General features: G+C 31.7%; 2 protein-coding genes across 7 annotated transcripts in view; both read left to right on the forward strand.

The window, feature by feature from the left end:
* The window catches only part of LOC118276960 (uncharacterized), a 265,349-nt gene that overhangs the window by 223,809 nt on the left and 23,456 nt on the right, over window positions 1–18,084 (forward strand). The gene's annotated exons all lie outside the window — the stretch shown is intronic.
* Window positions 1–18,084, forward strand: part of LOC118276876 (GTP cyclohydrolase 1) — a 30,445-nt gene that overhangs the window by 9,400 nt on the left and 2,961 nt on the right. Inside the window, exons 1-5 of one of the 4 annotated variants that reach the window (XM_035595471.2) lie at window positions 8,025–8,188; window positions 14,705–14,968; window positions 16,631–16,738; window positions 17,179–17,280; window positions 17,577–17,742. In XM_035595471.2, coding sequence (XP_035451364.1) covers window positions 14,716–14,968; window positions 16,631–16,738; window positions 17,179–17,280; window positions 17,577–17,742 — 629 coding nt within the window. In that variant the 5' untranslated portion in view covers window positions 8,025–8,188; window positions 14,705–14,715. Of the gene's footprint in view, window positions 1–3,700; window positions 3,823–8,024; window positions 8,189–14,528; window positions 14,631–14,704; window positions 14,969–16,630; window positions 16,739–17,178; window positions 17,281–17,576; window positions 17,743–18,084 lie in introns of those variants that run through there. The other 3 variants (XM_035595472.2, XM_035595474.2, XM_035595473.2) reach the window with 3 other exon arrangements.

Genomic DNA, 18,084 nt, shown 5'->3' on the forward strand with positions numbered 1-18,084 from the left:
AACTAAATCATTACGTCAAATATTCAAAGTCATTCACTCAATGAAACTGGTTTTGCATTAACACGGACTCGACTCTGTTACCAGTCGGCAGTCAAGTACAATGTCTCGGCCAAGGTTGAGTAAAAAATAACCTTAAAAGCATTTAAGTGGTGCGCGTTTTCATACAATGTTTTAATACATAATTCGTGAATCGATTAATCTGAATTTAAAATTGGAGTTTAAAATTAGATTTGATTCAGAGATTTTGGATGAAGATCGGCTATTGATTTCGCCCATATACCTGTGTTAACGATAATGATGGTAAAATTAAGTTCTTTTTCGCAAAACCACTTTCTGTCATACTCAGAGACATTTAATGATTTCTTAACCCAATCCTTAGTAATAGGGGTGATGACGGGGTATGAAAATTAAAAATCTATACAGTCCGTCAGTTAGGTACTGAAAAAATATTAGATATGTATTTTTTTTATTTTGTCATATATGATAACAATACCTAGATAAACGAATCAAAATTTAATAATGGGAACAAAAGTTTTTTCCCTAAGGAAATAAGTAAGAAGTTGGAATTAAAAGTTTGTATGAAAACTCGCACCACGTAAATACTTTTTAAACCTTGCAACCGCTTACCTACTGAACCAGTCAATAATGACATAACAGATTACTTTGTTTCAAAAGTTAAATAATTGAACTATATTGTTGCATGTTAATTTATTTAGAAGGTTGTGCATGAGCGACCGAGGTCCCAAGTTCGATAAATGGTTAGATAAGTTCGGTTGTAATTTTTTTTTGTAGTTTAATGTCTAGGTACTTAATCAGTCAGTCAGTCAGTTAGTTATATTTGTAGACAAGGTGAAAAACTTAGTTTTAAATGAGGAGTAATTTTTCCCGACTTCCGACTCGTATAGCCAAACGATAGACGTATGACTATCAAAGTATAACAGGCTCAATTCCAGATTCGTGGCTATTAAAAATTCTCAATCAGTCCGACCCGAGAATCAAAGGAAAGACTCTTAGCTCACCAGTCACAATTTTGAAATCTGGGTTAAAGAGACAGTCAAATACTGACTGTAGTAGGCTGGGCAATGGACTGCCGTGCAACGTGCAGCGGTTTCTATTCTCGCACGGAGCAACTCTTAGTGTGATCCACAAATTGTTTTTGCGTGTCATGTATATGTGAACTTGTATGTTTGTAAACGCACCCACGACACAGGAGCAAAATCCTAGTATGGGGCAAAATAACCCTTTTAAGACATTAAAAACAAAACACTGTTATTAACGATAATGATAAATGATATTTATTTTTGCAAATAGGTTACAATGAAACTCTTTTACACGTCAATCTCTTAAATCTATACTTCTATACTATACTAATATTATAAAGCTGAAGAGTTTGTTTGTTTGTTTGTTTGTTTGAACGCGCTAATCTCCGGAACTACTGGTCCGATTTGAATAATTATTTTTTTGTTGGATAGTCCATTTATTGAGGAAGGCTATAGGCTATAAAACATCACGCTATGACCAATAGGAGCCGAGCAGTACGGGTGAAACCGCGCGGAAGTAGCTAGTAACTAATAAATGGGGCCGAAAGTTCATTGAAAATACTATCCCACTTTTCGTTTCCAATATGGCCGCCCTACAATCATCCCTATCCATATAAAATTACATTTGAGAACACTTAGAACTCTGGACCCGCTGTGCAAATGTTGGCCTTTCGCAGACTCATCTGCTAGTGACCTATATTCTTATATACCGTTATACTATTTAACTAATTAGGTAAACTCATCGGTTTACAGCTTAGCTATTGTGATGTCATAGTAAAAATATTTTGCAAAGCAGGTCTAAAAAGAAAATATTGTCTAGTGCTTATCCAAAGAGCCATTTCTTTAATTAAAATAATGATTAATTTACTATTAACCTTTTTTGAGAGGGGAAAATCATCCATCAATCATTATCACAAAAATAAAAATAACACTGCCTCGTTGGACAAGGGGTCTCGGGTTCGATTTCCGGGTCGGACAAAGTATTGCTGGGTATTTTTCGGTTTTTCCAAAATTTCTCAGTAATAGCACAATTGGCTCACTCCTTATTACATGGGAAAAGTGGATGTACATTGTAAAGCGGCATTACGTGCCGTAATGTGTACCTCTGTCTACCTCTTCGGGGATAAAAGACGTGACGTTGCATATATAAATAAAAAAAAGCAAATCAGATGGAACTTTCATCACGATACTTAGCAAGTATTGACGTCAGAACCATACGCAGGTAACATACTTGGGTTAAATGACGCCTTTAGTCCGCACGAGAGGAAATTATACCAATTGCATACGTACGTAAGAAACAGTAGTCAGCACATCAACCTACACCTTTCTTTATACGATTTGCAACCTTTACAACTTTGGTATAAAGTCGGAAATCAAATGAAAGTTTAACAGAAAGGTATAGGTTGACGTGCTTGGGTCTATACTTGGGATTACCCGTGCATGCGTGCATTGAAACTGGTTAAACAGTAAATCAAGGAAAGGTTTATACAGTATCCATCTTTGTAAGTAATTTTAGATAGGTTTTACCCAAAGAAATGGCTTGGGGAAATGTTTAAACTTTTTTTTTTCCAATGTTGCTACAGTTTTATGTTACTTTTTCCGCAAAGCAATAGGGGGAAATGCACTTCTAGATGTTTTATTTAGATCAGATTCAATTTTCCTCAAAATGTTTAAATTAAAAAGCAGTAATTAGGTACTGTATTTTTTCTATTTAGTGCCAAATAATCAACTTAATTATATTTCTAGCTAGATATTCCCAAGCGTAGCTCGTTTAAAAAAGTATTCAAATTCAAATTCAAATTGTTTATTCGTGATTCACAGGTATATTTTAAAAAGTATTTTATATACTCAAGCATAATGTACAATATTTAAACACCTCTGCCATCACCTTCGGGAAAAGCCACACCATTATGATACACCGAAAATAATACGGAAACAAAAACCTTTGCGGTTTCATTCAATTTATTTGTATATTCAACTAAAACCATAATCTTTACCGCAAATAAACATAAACATAATACATTATTTCGGGATTTACCTACACAGGTATATAACCATTGACAACTAAGTATAATAATTATGTATAAGTGACGCAAATAACTGAAATCTTTGATTCATGAAGAAACTAGGGAAATAACATAACACCTGTGATTTTTTTCTTCCATAAAACAGTTTTAAAGCTAATTAATTATACATATATGATCATACTAACTTTTGTCCACGGCTTCGCACGCGTTAAGAAGTATTCGCCTTTCAATTTTATCATAGCAATTCACAATAAGAATGGTTTATCGATTACTATAATAGTAATAATGAAAATCTGTTATTTTGCAAACAACGTCGTATGCAACGTCAGGCCTTTTATCCCCGAAAGGGTAGGCAGAGGTGCATATTACGGCACGTAATGCCGCTATACAATGTACACTCACTTTTCACCATTTTTGTTATAAGTCCCATGTAATAGGGAGTGAGCCTATTGCCATATACTGGACACAATTCCAGACTCCGTGCTACTACTGAGAAATTTTCGAATGGCAATGAAACAAATATTTTTAAAACTACCTTCGACAGTTAATAACTACAATTTAACTTACCCTATAAACTTAATTCGCTTTAGTATCATCATTGGATAGTGACAGACAGGATCGTTTATTTGATTAATTTGTTGATTTTTAAAAGTGACTGATTTATTTTTTAATTTTGAAAATGTCGGAATGTTCAACGGCGCCTTTACTCTCATCGTGTTCCTCTCTCGAGTCCTCCAAATCCTCAAAAAGCAGTAGTAAGTCTTTTTTTTAATTTATAACCTAAAACTTTCATCTAAACATGAATAGATAAAATGTTTGTACGCTCATAACTTTTGGAGTTTCTTGCTCGTTCTTCTCCATAGGAATCTACACTTTGGAACGAGCAAATAGCTTTACTAGAGGACTGACCGACAGACTGACGTTATTAATATTATTATATTAGCTTTGACGTTCAAAAGTGCCTTCCTGGTCTAATTGAAATAAATAATTTTGACTTTGACTTTGAACGGCTGTGCCAAATTCGATAGGTGACGCTTTTCTTAATTTTATCCGTTATTATTAGGCTTGTATGTTTTTATTGTCAAATTAGCACAAAATAGCATATAATATATAAAACCTAACCTAAGCAAAGACGCACCAAAAATCTAGTTTAAACGAAATAAAATTTCGCAATCTAATGTGACATAGAAAAACCGCTGTGTGTCATTGCATCATTTTTGCATTTAGCTACCTACTTAAGTATTATATGTAAGTACCTATGTACATGTACACATCAAGCTATGTAAAACCAGCTTATCTTGGCCTCGCTTTCTATAATCTTTCCGCGCATTCGACGGTCAAGTTATACTGGTTTATGTAACTGTACTACATGTGACTATTTAACATGACGATAGCAAAAATCACATATTCTACACACATGACGTCAAATTCTTACACAAACATTTGATTCTTGGTACATGAAGATACAGCCTGATTATTTTATCACTAGCCAATTTTTTTCTGAAAGTTATGTTAGTTATTTATATGTGTAAATGGTCAAAAATAACTTTGATTTCGGAGGTCGGTGTTAAATAAGAAACAAAACAATAATGAGAAACACTGATTTTCAAGATGAAATTAAAGTCAATTTGATCCTTTTAATGTTTTTTTAACCGTCGTTCTTCAGTGAAGTCGGTTATTTTTGTTTATGTAAAAAGTTTGTTTTTTTTAAAAAACAATACCAGCCGAATTGAGAACCTCCTCCTTTTTGGGAAATCGGTTAAAAATGGAATGTTTTGAATGATACCTAACTCTCAGATAAAAAAATCAGGCTGTATATGTCATATGCCTCTTATTTCCACAAAGAGCCTTGCTGACTCATTGGACCCAACGTTTGAGCCAATGTCAACAAATGCTGTGCAGTGTAAAATACGGAGATGTGACGTCAGCATTGTGACGTCATGTGGCCGGTAATAGGGGCATTTTGTGTTGCTCTCGTAATTGGGAAAAATTGTGTGTTTTATACAAAACTGGTTTTTTGTCCTTTAAGTGGAATGACTGGGCATTTTCTGTGTGCAGATTTTTTTGTGTGGAATTTTTTTTTTGGTACTTTCGTTGCCACTTATGAATGAATGATGATTTTGACATAGGTAAAAAGTAAGGAAAATATATCGTTTTCCTTCTTCCTTTTCCTGATTTTTTTTAACATAGGTAAGACATATGATTCATAAAAAATTTCCAGTCTATATTTTTGTTTTCTTTTTAACCGATTTTAAATAAAGGAAGTTCTCAGTTTGACCTGTTTGTATGTATGTATGTTTATGCGCGATTATCTCGTATTTTTCTACATATATTGATTTTGATGCGGTTTTTAGCATAGTATTTTTCTGACTTAGGAAAAGGTTTTAGAGATATTACTTAGAAAAAATATAATATAGGTACAGAATTTGAAGGCAGGATTGCTTTATAAAAATCAATTCATATAGGTTACTATTTAATATAAAAAATCTATCTTAATACAAAGATTTCAGATTGAGATTGGTTATTAATTTTGGCTGTACCTAACTCAAATTTGTTTATTATTGATTTGATAATACAATCCTGTATTAATAGACTAAGTACCTATTAGCTTATAACTAAATAATAAATCTAGGTAACCTGTTTCCTAGAGGTTAATGACTCACTATAATAATAAACACAATCATATATATTTTATTAATAATAAAATTTAAATTTATTTAAATTTACACTGTTTTCTGACTCATGAATGAAGTATTAAATTGTTAAATTAAGTTTAAAAATTATAGTATGATGTTTAGAATTGGGGGGTTTGGGTATTTTGAGAATAAAGTATTGAGAAAATTAAGCCTAAGTGATTAGTATTATTAAGTGAATTAAATTATATTCTTAAGAAGTGAATCACATGGTCTAAGGACCTTCTTTAGATAGGAAGACCCCGTAAACCGGTATATGATGCATTGGACTTCATAAACTATTGTTGGTATATTTTGACAGAATTGGAGCTTTAAGCCGCGTCGCCATTGGAACATTTGAAACTGTTTCTTGTTGCATAGTCAACAATGTCGTGGCGACGTCGCCTGATGTCTCTGGGGACACATGTCGCTTGACAAATGTTCCTAGTAGAGACGAGGCTTAAAGTTTGCTTATCCACCAGAGATGTACTATGTAGCTATGTTACGAAGATGTTATGATTAAGCTATGAAACTATGTAACCGTTTACACTGATACTAAGCCATAGCTATGCAAGAAAAAGTCGCAGCTAAACAAACAATGTATCGATAGTAGGGAAGTCATCCATAACACGCATCTTTCCGTATATAAAAAACAATTTACTTGAGTCCATTTCCACCATTGCTAAAGCTATATGTACCAAAGAATATGATTGGTGGAAGCCAAACGCATCCACAGCAACGTAGCATAACACATCTCTGGTGGAAAAGCACCGCAAACACCGTCATCGGTGATTCTTAAAACCAGTTTGATATGTAAATCATCTATTATCTAGATTTTTTCTAGTGTTAAATGTTTTATTGTTGTCTAGATGTGGTCTAGTTGAATTCAAAGGTTAGAATTATTGCATGTAACTAATATTATACATGCGAAAGTTTGTGAGTTTATGTGTATGTTTGTTACCGTCAAAACTGCTGAAGGGATCGGGATGAAATTTGGAACAGGGGTAGATTATGGTCTTGAAGTTACTTTAGACCGTCATGTGTTAACATTTACTTTTTTATCACATGGGAACATGTATTAAAAAATATTATGAAATAAATATCAAAACCGCATAATTGCCCCATTTCTTAATGGAATTTATTACCATTAATTACAGTTTAAGTTATTAAACTATTAATTAATAATGCAATTTATTATTTTTTTTACAATATTGTGCAATTGATGAATTTAACAAATATGTAATATGCAACAAAATCTTTTTTTTTTCGTTTATACATACTTAATTAAATTTTATAGTGTCACTTTTAAAATCTTATGTTACAAAACCTATGAAAATGGTAATATTTTATTTCCAAAATAATAATACTATTATGATAACATTTATATTTTACACGACAAATACTTTCTTTATTATTATAAAGTAGATACCAAAAAACTCATGTTTACAAACGATTAACCTCCGCATTTGAGGAAACATTCGAAAAATTCACGAGAATTCAAAGTCCAAACGGATGCTACGAGTATTTTATATCCGAAATAAAAATATGATTAATTAAAAAAATTATAATAAATCGACAGTCGACTTAATTTTATCGGCTTAAAGCTACCGGTATTTCTGAATTTATGCTAAGTTTCTTAATTAAAAGTGTCAATATTATGTGTGAGTGTGAATACTAATTTAATGGAACTTTTTGATTAAGTAAATGGAAATTATAAAGAATGTTGTAGGTTATAAATTTCTTAATTAAATTCCGATTATTTTATAATTTTTAAAGTGTGAAAGTGAGATACATTTTTTATCAATGTGTTAATAGAAATTTATATTATTCAAATTCTTATACTTACCATGTAATATGTAGTTAGAAACAATATTTCAAAGTGCCTTTTACATTTGTATTATATAGAAAAAAACATCGATTCAGGCACCTACTCATACGAAAATAAAAACCTAATTTCAATGAAAGCAAACCTAGAAGGGTTGATAAATATTTTGATAGTCTTGAAGCTAGAATATTGAAATTCATAGATGGAGTCGCCCACATGTTGTTATTCATGTTTAAATATAAATAAATGAGCCTTCAAATTGTTTACACTTCATCAGTATATACTATGACCTATTTCATCTAAAATAAAGCCATAAAAATTCCCCCATAACACAATATTTAACGAAACAATTGAATCACATCAAAATGCCAATTATAAGTACATTTACCGAGCACAAAATCTAATCGATTAATTAAAATCAGGTATAAATATCGATATACACTCATTCACGACAATTATCGATTCGTCGACTTTTGACGCATGCGTAGTAAACGCAGCTGTAGTATATCATCTGTTGAATGTGACTCGGAGTAGTCAGTCAGCCATAACATCGGAACGGGACAACTCGTCCGCACATATTTAATTTAATTTTTTCCGTGTTTTCTGTTAAAAAACCCGCGAATCGTAAGTACTGATGCAGAATACTTTTTTTTTCTATTTATTCAACGTTCGTTGTGTCGAGTTTTTTTTGTTAGTGAGTGTTTTTTTTATTAAATCTGAGTGAGTATTCATTGCGTAGCTGTTTACCTTTATAAAAAATGATATGTATCTCGAGTTATCAATGTGATTTACTTTTTTTTTATTCCGGTTCCGGTCTTAAGCCTAGGTCACAATTTGACCTAGGTACGAAACGTTTAGTTACATTTAACTGCGTCATAGCTTATTTTTTTATTTTAAAATTTATTTAACTATCGCGTGATAAAATCGATTGTGACACTGAAGCTTGCATGTTATAGTTTTTTTATTCATTTATGTTATAATCAGATTGTTTTTAAACATTTTTATGCAATTTATTCTTAAAAGTCATTGATAAATAGTAAAATTTATTTTAATTAATGGTAAATATTTTAATGTATTGCTCGAAATAATTATTAAACTAAATTAATACTATTATTTTATTGCAATAAACAATATTAGAGCAATAAATGCAATAATACGCGAATTGTTTTTCACTTTTTAGGCGTGGTGCGCGTTAATATTTTTTTTACGATTTATAATTTTGTTTGACTCTATTCCCGAATTGGAAAGGACACAGATATTCGTACTTTTTTTAAATATTACATTACGAATCTTTTTAATATACGAGTAAAGTGCATTATGTCATGCTAAAATAAAAACTAAGCATTGCAATACAAAAAAGAAATGCTTATTATAAATGCTTATTGTTTTTTGTTTCTCGTCTCATAGAATAAAAAACAATAGTTACTTTTTTTCTTTAAAACATAATTTGTTTACAACATCATTTTGTTTTTTGTTTTTTTTTAGTATCGATAAAAGTAAGTACTAACAATGAATACTGTATAATTTCTATGAAATTATCATTAATTTGACGTGAAGGACATCATTAAATTGTATGTTTTTTGATAAAAATTAATAATAACTTCATTATTGCTTTTAAAAAATATATTTACAAGAACATGCAAGAAATTACAACTTAAAATATAAGTAAGACTCTCCTCTTCTAACTTATTATCAAGGTTATTTATTATCTTTTTCAATTTCTTTGACTGTACATAATATATTGGTGTTACATTGTTCTCACATAATTGAATCAACGAAACAATGTAACCAATAATTGAATTGTGAACCTAATTATAAAAGAGTACCTTACCTATGAATTATTTTGTTACTCTTCTCCATAAGAATCTACACTTTGGAACGAGCAAATAGCTTCACTAGAGGACTAACCGACAGACAGACATTTTTTATAATATATGCTTTGACGTTCGAAAGTGCCTTCCCGGTCTATTTGAAATAAATAATTTTGACTTGAACTTTCGACTTAACGAATAGTCTGGCTATTTCTTTTTTACATCACATCAATAGCTAAGTACCAGTCCACTGCTGGACTACAGAGCCTCTTCTACATAAGAGTTTGTTATAATCTCCATTCTCCACGACTGATTACGTTTATCAGAGAACGCTGCTGCCTGGTCTCTGTTAAATATGTAGTATTTTCATGATCATCATCATTATATCAGTCATAAGACGTCCATTGCTGAACATAGGCCTCTCCCCTAATGACTTCTAGTACTAATAGTAGAAGTAGTAGTGGTAGTAGTCTCTTACAGGCCTCATCTAGCTATTTGAAATATTGACGTGTAAAAGTGTTATTTTGTAACCTACTTGCAGAAATAAATATCATTTATCATTTACTCGCCTCTAAAATCAGAAAGAATAGATTGTCAAAAGAAAGTAGTCATCTCTGCCTACACCACAAGGTTTATTTCTTTTTTAAAGACGTTATAATAAAATATATACGGAGTTATAAGTTGTAGAGAACTATTACAAGTTATTTTACCTACAAAACGAATAGTTACTGCAGTCTGCAGCTAACTAGCCATTCGAGTAGGTATTCACGAAAATCGCGGTTTATGCAATTACTTGCAGTACGGTTAGCGAGTTTTAGTAGTTAAATTTAATAGTTTATTCATTAATCGACTATTAATTTAATAATAAGATCGATTAATTAAATTTACAAATTGACATAACGTCAATTACAGGTTATTAATTTGAAATTAATCATTAATAATAGTTTCGTTGCTGTAATAGTTAGATTAACTATTTTAATTGATTTTATTCCTTTCCCAATTTATAATTTATACAGGAATCAACTGACATATTTATCAGCTACATAGAATAAAAAAAGAAATATTCACATGGCTTTGCGTCTTATAACTAAATAGAGTTCAAAAACCTACAAAAAAGTTAAAGACACTTTCAAGCATTTTATACAACCTTTGACAGCTGAAAAAAATACTTAAATTTATTGTTTTATACATAAATCTCGCATTCCCGACGTTTTTTGCTGACGCTACCGGCGTTTGCAAAGGACACGCGTTCACTTTTGCAACAAGGACATTAGGTACTTACATTAGAACACTATCGTATAATTATTATTATTATGCTATCCGTACTTTTAAGTGAAGGGGATATTTTAATGCAGTTTTTTAATTGTCCAAAGTGTTAATTGTTGAACATTCATTCATTTTGCTGTTTTGTCGGTCTAGTTTTATTTTAGAAATGTTAATCTTAGTTAAGAATCATTTCGTATAGTTTATAACAAAATCGTAAAAAGAAAAAAGAAATGTTACTTTTACTATTGTAATCTCAAGTTACATAAAATATATCAAATTAAAAAGTATTCTAGTTATTAAAAAGTCAACTGTCACTATTTTCCCGCTAAAATATAACTGTCAAAATCAGTTCTGATTAAAAAAACGGAACCAACCATAAATCCGCGTTCAGATCCTGCATTATAAACAAATTAGACTAATATCTTATTATTAATGTGAGAAAAAAACAGCGGTTAGCTATGAATATGTAAATTGTTGTTTTTATTACCATAATTAAACATTAAAAATCATCATTCACAGTGATTTATTGAAATGACAAAAAATTTCGCTACCGCGGGAAAAAATGCAAATGACTTTTAGGATTCCATAGACACGTTTGACGTTTCAATTTTTTTTACGTCACTATATTGGGAACAAGGTATTGTCTCATTCAGCCAGATATGTCAATAATGACAAAAAAGTTTGTAATGTATTTTTAGCATGATTTTATACTGCAAGTCAATGTGAGTGATTAATTAGTGCAATTTTCTTATGTATGTCAAGGTGTTCAAGTCTAAGCATATGGATCTAGAGATTATTTATAGTCTAGACTATTTTTATTCAAAGTTTATTTACATAGGAACACATTTGAGATAGACACATACCGGTTTATAAGCTTTTTCGTGGTAAAAAATACGCCAAAAAGTTTAGCTACTTAATACTCTTAAGAAAATCAGTATATTTTAACAATAACTTCTGTCCGTGGCTTCGTCCGCGTTTCTGCGGGATAAAAAGTATCTTATCACCTCAGACAACTCATTTTCTATCTGCATACCAAATTTCATCAAAATCCGTTCAGTAATTTCTACTTTTTTGACGGACGAACATCCAAACCAACAAACTTTAATCGAAATCAAATAACTAAATTTCTCACTATCGTAAAATACACGGAACCAATTCAAATTCTATTAAACAACCATCATTCATAAGTTTTTGTCCCATTAGGTAAACTTCTGTTAATTTCCATACAAACAAATCATGTTCTGTCGTCAAGTTATGGAATATTTTAAAGGCGAGATTGAATATAGAAATAATATGTCCAATAAGTTAGTCGATGGTTTTTTAATACCTATAGTTGGACTTAGAAGAGACACTATTAAATTAATTATTAGTTTGCTATTAATCTTTTTTTGAGGGAAAAAATCATACAATGACTTCTCCCATCTTGAGTGCGGTGAGAGGGAGTATCAGACTCTTTTCTACTCCTGCATTTCGAGCGGGAGCCCCGATAAACCTGCTAGGTAGACCGCAGTTCCGGATACTATTCAGCTTACTAACAGACATTTGACTAGTTTCCCATATCATGCCAATTAAGCCAAAAACTCGGGTAAAGCACATCTTTACGAAAAACATGCGGATTACACAATTTTTATAGTATAATAAAATAAAAGAGAAATCAGTTCGGCGTCAGCAAAGAGAAGGAAAGTTCTTGCTTATGCTATTAACCTCAAACGGCAAGAAAATTAATTTAAAATTCACGTCGCGTCTCAAATAGTCGGAGTTACTGAGTGACTGATAGGAATTTGATCATCAGAGCTGATTAAAGTGTAGTAAGAAAGCTAACAAGACAGGCATTAAGTATATTTTTTTCGAAAACGGTAGCAAAAATTACTCTCACATAGCTTAAGCAATCGAATTAATGTAACCAAGAATTGTATTGTGAATCTGATCGAAAAAGAGTAACCTATGGAGTTTCTTGCTCGTTCTTCTCCATAGGAATCTACATAATCTACATTTTGAAACGAACAAATAGTTTCACTAGAGGACTGACCGACAGAGAGACGTTATTAATGTTATTATAATTATTTGCTTTGACGTTCAAAAGTGCCTTCCTGGTCTATTTGAAATAAATAATTTTGACTTTGGCTTTGACTTAATGAGGAGTGGAAAGGAGGTTAGGGAGGTCTTTACCCTGCAGTGGGACGATCATGGGCAAAATCTAAATTTTTGACTTTTAAAAGAAAACATAACATATCAAATAAACAAAGAATAAAGTTACATTAATTTTGTTTATGCACACGCAATTAAAAAGTAAAAATATACAACATATAATATATAAAATCGCATAAAGACAAGATATATAACGCAACACCGGAAACGAAACAAAATTGCACTTTTAATATGAATAGGAAAAAGCCTTCAAATATGGCCTTTGCTTTCATTATAGGTAAACGAACCGATTACATGTTTAATGTATATAAAGCAAGGTTAATTGCGACACATACTTCTTATTTACTACCGGTTATATCAATAACAGAGACATTTAATGATTACTTAAACTATTCCTTAGTAACAATTTTGTTCCGAAAACCATTGCTAAGGACTGGGTTAAGTAACTATTAAATGACTCTGAGTAAGTTGGTAAGATATTTACTTAATACTAGCGTTACTCTTCCTGCGGGTATCAATATATACCGGCTAAATAAAGAACTTCACATTTGACAGAGACCGGGCAGCAGTCGTTTTTTGATAAAATCTGAACCAATTAACGTAATTTTCTACCAAAGAATTTGGCTTCCACCAATCATATTCATTGGTACATATAGCTTAGCACTGGTGGAAACGGGTTCAACTAAAATATGTTTTTATATGGAAAGATGCGTGCTATAGAAGCTTCCGTACTATCGATACATCGCATAGTCGAGCTGCGCATTTTCCTCTCACAGCTACATAACTTAGTATCAGTGGAAACGGTCACATAGTTTCACAGCTCAACTATTACATCTTCGTAGTATAGCTACCTAGCACATCTTTGGTGAAAAAGCACTCATAGAATGAGATTGCCAATTCACCTACCAAGAGATTATAACAAACCTTCTTATATAAAGGAGGTTCATAGTCCAGTTCTGGAATATTGAACTTTGAAATCCATTCAGAAATTCTTCTATACAAGAAACTATTTTGTTACATCGATTCAAATGCTTTTTATCATCTACTGAGTATAATTTGAATACAAAGACGTTGTTGGTCTCAAACATTGGCAATTACATCATATATACCAACCTACTTATTATATGTATACATTATGTAAAACTCGTGATAGAAGGCATTGCACTTTACCTTAGTAACTATTCGATATTATTACAACAAAAACAAAAGACACACGTTTTGTTAATTCAGCTCAAAACGTGAAATCTGATCATTCATTTAATTTTGTAGACAATTTTGTATTTCATAATTGCTCAATTCAAATACTGCTCACGTGTAGTTTATTTTTTGTATAAACAACGGAAATTTAATTTGTTGAAAAAGACCGTATAATTATACTCTTTTTATACCGATTATCGTATTATAAAAATATCGGATAGTTTTTTCGGAATTCGGAATTAATTCGTTGCCTAGCAACACAACACAAATAAGGAAAAATATGTGTAGTATTACTTCTACTTATGACTTTGTAGTTATAAATGTCATGTCAACATCTTTGTATAACTTTACCGTATAAAACTATAAATCACATTGATAACTCAAGTTACAAAACGTTACCAAGATATGCCATTTTTTTTATCTCAGACCCAAAAATTCCTAACCAAAAACAGACTATTCATTCATACGGAAGTTTCATTATTATTTTATTACTGATGAAATAACAATTATATTTAATAAAACCAATGATAAACAAGTCAAAGTTTATCTAACTAATAAATAAATTCACTATTCATACAGATAACCTAAGGTCTAAACTTAATAAATTTACTCAGTTACACCCGCAAAACTCGAACGCAACGGACGTATGTATAAATTGAAAGACCGATTTTTTAAACTTACGTTCCGATTTTTTGAACTTACAATCCGATTTTTTTAGTTAAAAACAAAATGGCCGCTGTTAATGGAAAGGATTCAGACCCGGTTGTGCCGCCTTCCTCTTTGATTAGACGCGTTAGTTCGCGTTCAGTTAGGAATTCCATTTCGGAGGAGAAAGAGAATGGCGATGGGCCAGTTAAGGGCTCATTCGTCAGTAAATACAAGAAGGCTCCTGAAGCCCTTAAAAGCTTCCACTTAACTGATGCTGAGAGCGAGCTGGAGGTCCCCGGAACGCCAATGACTCCCAGAACTTCGACAACACCTGGTTTGTATATTTGATGACGTCATATTTAGATGTTGGTTTTTATTAATCGATTGTGGTTTTGCGATTAATCGTCGACCTCTTTCCAACGAGTTTGCGATGTGAATGCTTTCATTCATGTGGAAGTGATAAGAAAAAATATCATTCGATTTTGATAACAGAAGTTCTTCTCAAAAACTGTTTTGTCTTTCTCTATATTGACATAATGTATTGGTATCATAATAATGGGTGTATTTCTTTTTCTATCTATGAATATTGTATTGTTGTGTTTTTCATTTACTTACGAAGCAATTATAACAATTATTATTGTCTTAATTCAAGTAATTATTACATTCACATCTGCAATAATAATTATTATTGCATTCTATACTACAATGTATCAGGGCAAATACTTTACTTATATCATTTATTTACTCAATACATAGCATTTGTAATCAATCAGGATCGAATCTGCGTTATTCATTGCAGTCCAATCAACAATTTTTCAAAAACTATTAAATATATGTAACTGAAACCATTCTCAGTCGATTCTAAATCAACATTAATTTGATAGTAAACGAATAGTTCTGTTAACATAATAATAATTATGTCGATCAGCCTTCAAAGTTTCAAGGTTCGAAATAAGTTCATAACTGTTAACAATACTACAGATTCGTCTGAACATTTAAGTTTAAACTAACATACACACGTGAAGTTAATTATGAAGGCTAAACACTATGAGTATTGGAATAAATGATGCATTGAATACAATTTAGGTTAAACGCTTTTAACAACAACATGCTGTATTTTTAGTTTCATCTAAGGCTTTCGACTCCTTTTTGGGTTCTTTTTGGTAATATTTGTACTGTGGAAAGTGTGGGATACCCCAGGGTTGCATATTAGGACTCACGCTACTTATTTCAAAAAGGAATTTGTATTGAATATCTGGAGATTTTGTCTAGTAAATAATATCCTAATTTCTATTCATCTGGGAATAAATGTATATATTTTACGATAGTTCCTATTTATAGACTAACTTTTAATAAAAACAAACATAACAATGTTGATACGAAGTTCATTCTAGGACACGATCCAAGGTAGACCTCATATTTTTTGCTAGCGTTTAAAAAATATGTTTGTAATAAATCATGGACACGCAACTTTGCGGAAAGATTGCAACAGATGGTCATACTACGGCGCTAATCAACGTTTATCTAGTGCGATCAACAAAAAATAATTGTTTGAAATTTTTATTCAGCATTGCGTAATGTTTGTTTAATGATATCCTTGTTTTGATTTTTGGATTAGACATAATTTGTTACTTAATAGACTGGATTAAGTTGAGTGATAAGTAATGGTATTATAGATAGATAAAACAAGATAATATGAATCATACTGCATAAGCGTCTCAGACTGTAGACGGTCTATTGTTTAACAGTTTACAGACAGACTAACGTCATGTGTGAATTAAAAAAAAAAACAATTCTTTTCTAAGTAAGCATTGTATTTCTCCTAAACGACTGTACATAGATCGACCAAATCTTTATCAAAATTATACCTATAAATGTTTTTACGTTTAACAAACCTGATCCGTCCGTTCATTAAAATATGTTTCAAGTACAAATATTTCTGTGTCCAAAAGCATTATCTTGATCATGTATCTAAAGATATATTGTTTATCTCCAGGCCACGAGAACTGCACCTTCCACCATGACCTGGAGCTGGACCACAGGCCGCCCACCAGGGAGGCACTCCTCCCCGACATGGCCAACTCTTACAGACTTTTGCTCACAGGTAACTAATTATTCAGGCAAACATTATTCATCACCAACCCGCTTGCCAAGAGATTATAGTAAATCACTATTTTAAAGAGAAAGCCTATAGTGTATAGTGTAGCAACGGCACTCTTGCGGGCTGATAACGTTAAAAGTCACTCTCCATAGTTTCAGTAAAAGGAATCTCAAGGGGGTTTTACCAATAGATTTGACTCCTATTTTAATGTAATGTATGGAAGCAACATAATTGGCAATATTTGGATATAGATACTATGAGCATGCCTCTCATAAGCCCCTAATTTGATGGAGATGGCAGTCAAGTTAATCTGTGTCTAGCAATATGCTTATCGCCTACTATAATAATACTGGCAAACAGTTGTGTTTTAAACACACCTTTTTCATATCTTTCACATCAACATAATATATTACGTGTTACTGACTAAATGTTTCCATCATCAGGTCTTGGTGAGGACCCCGAGAGAGAGGGTCTGCTGAAGACTCCAGAGCGTGCTGCCAAAGCTATGCTCTTCTTCACCAAGGGTTACGACCAGAGCCTTGAAGGTAAGCTGTTTAAAAATGAAGAAATACTTCATGAACAAATTCATCTACAACAGTTATAAAATAATATTCCTTTACAAAATATAATAGAACTGCATGTGTAGGGTAGAATCCAGAAAAAAGTTATTATGGAATTTATTACTCAGTTAATAGAATTTTGTATCCCTTGTATTATGATTATGTTAATATAGCATTTGAAATAGCAGTTGAACAACATATTTTTGTCCAATATCATTTCAGTATCTACAAAACTGACTTTTAGAATCTGAAAACTAATGATCTTTTATTATAATTTTCAGAGGTCCTAAACAATGCCATATTTGACGAGGATACTGATGAGATGGTGGTTGTGAAGGACATTGAGATGTTCTCCATGTGTGAGCATCATTTGGTGCCCTTCTACGGAAAGGTGTCCATTGGATACCTGCCCCAGGGCAAGATCCTCGGATTGAGCAAGCTGGCTAGGTAAGGAAACAGTAGCAATATATTTACAAATATTTTAATGCAAAATGATGTCAATTTTGATGGAGATTGCATGTGATATAATTGGATTGAACTGAGGTTATATCATTTTTAATAGTGATTTGACACTGTATATAAAAATATATTGCACTGATTTGGCAAATTTTGCCCTTGATTTATTTGTGGAAGTCCAGAGAAGGTTTAAAATAAGAGAAAAATTTTTTTGAGGTGGTACGAAGTTTGCCGGGCCAGCTAGTAGGCAATATTAAAATCAACCAAATCAATTTGAATTGCTTTGACTTGCTCTTAGACTATTTTCTTTCTCGAATTGTATTATGTGCTTTA

This window comes from Spodoptera frugiperda, chromosome 17, assembly GCF_023101765.2.
Source record: "Spodoptera frugiperda isolate SF20-4 chromosome 17, AGI-APGP_CSIRO_Sfru_2.0, whole genome shotgun sequence".
Lineage (NCBI taxonomy): Eukaryota > Metazoa > Arthropoda > Insecta > Lepidoptera > Noctuidae > Spodoptera > Spodoptera frugiperda.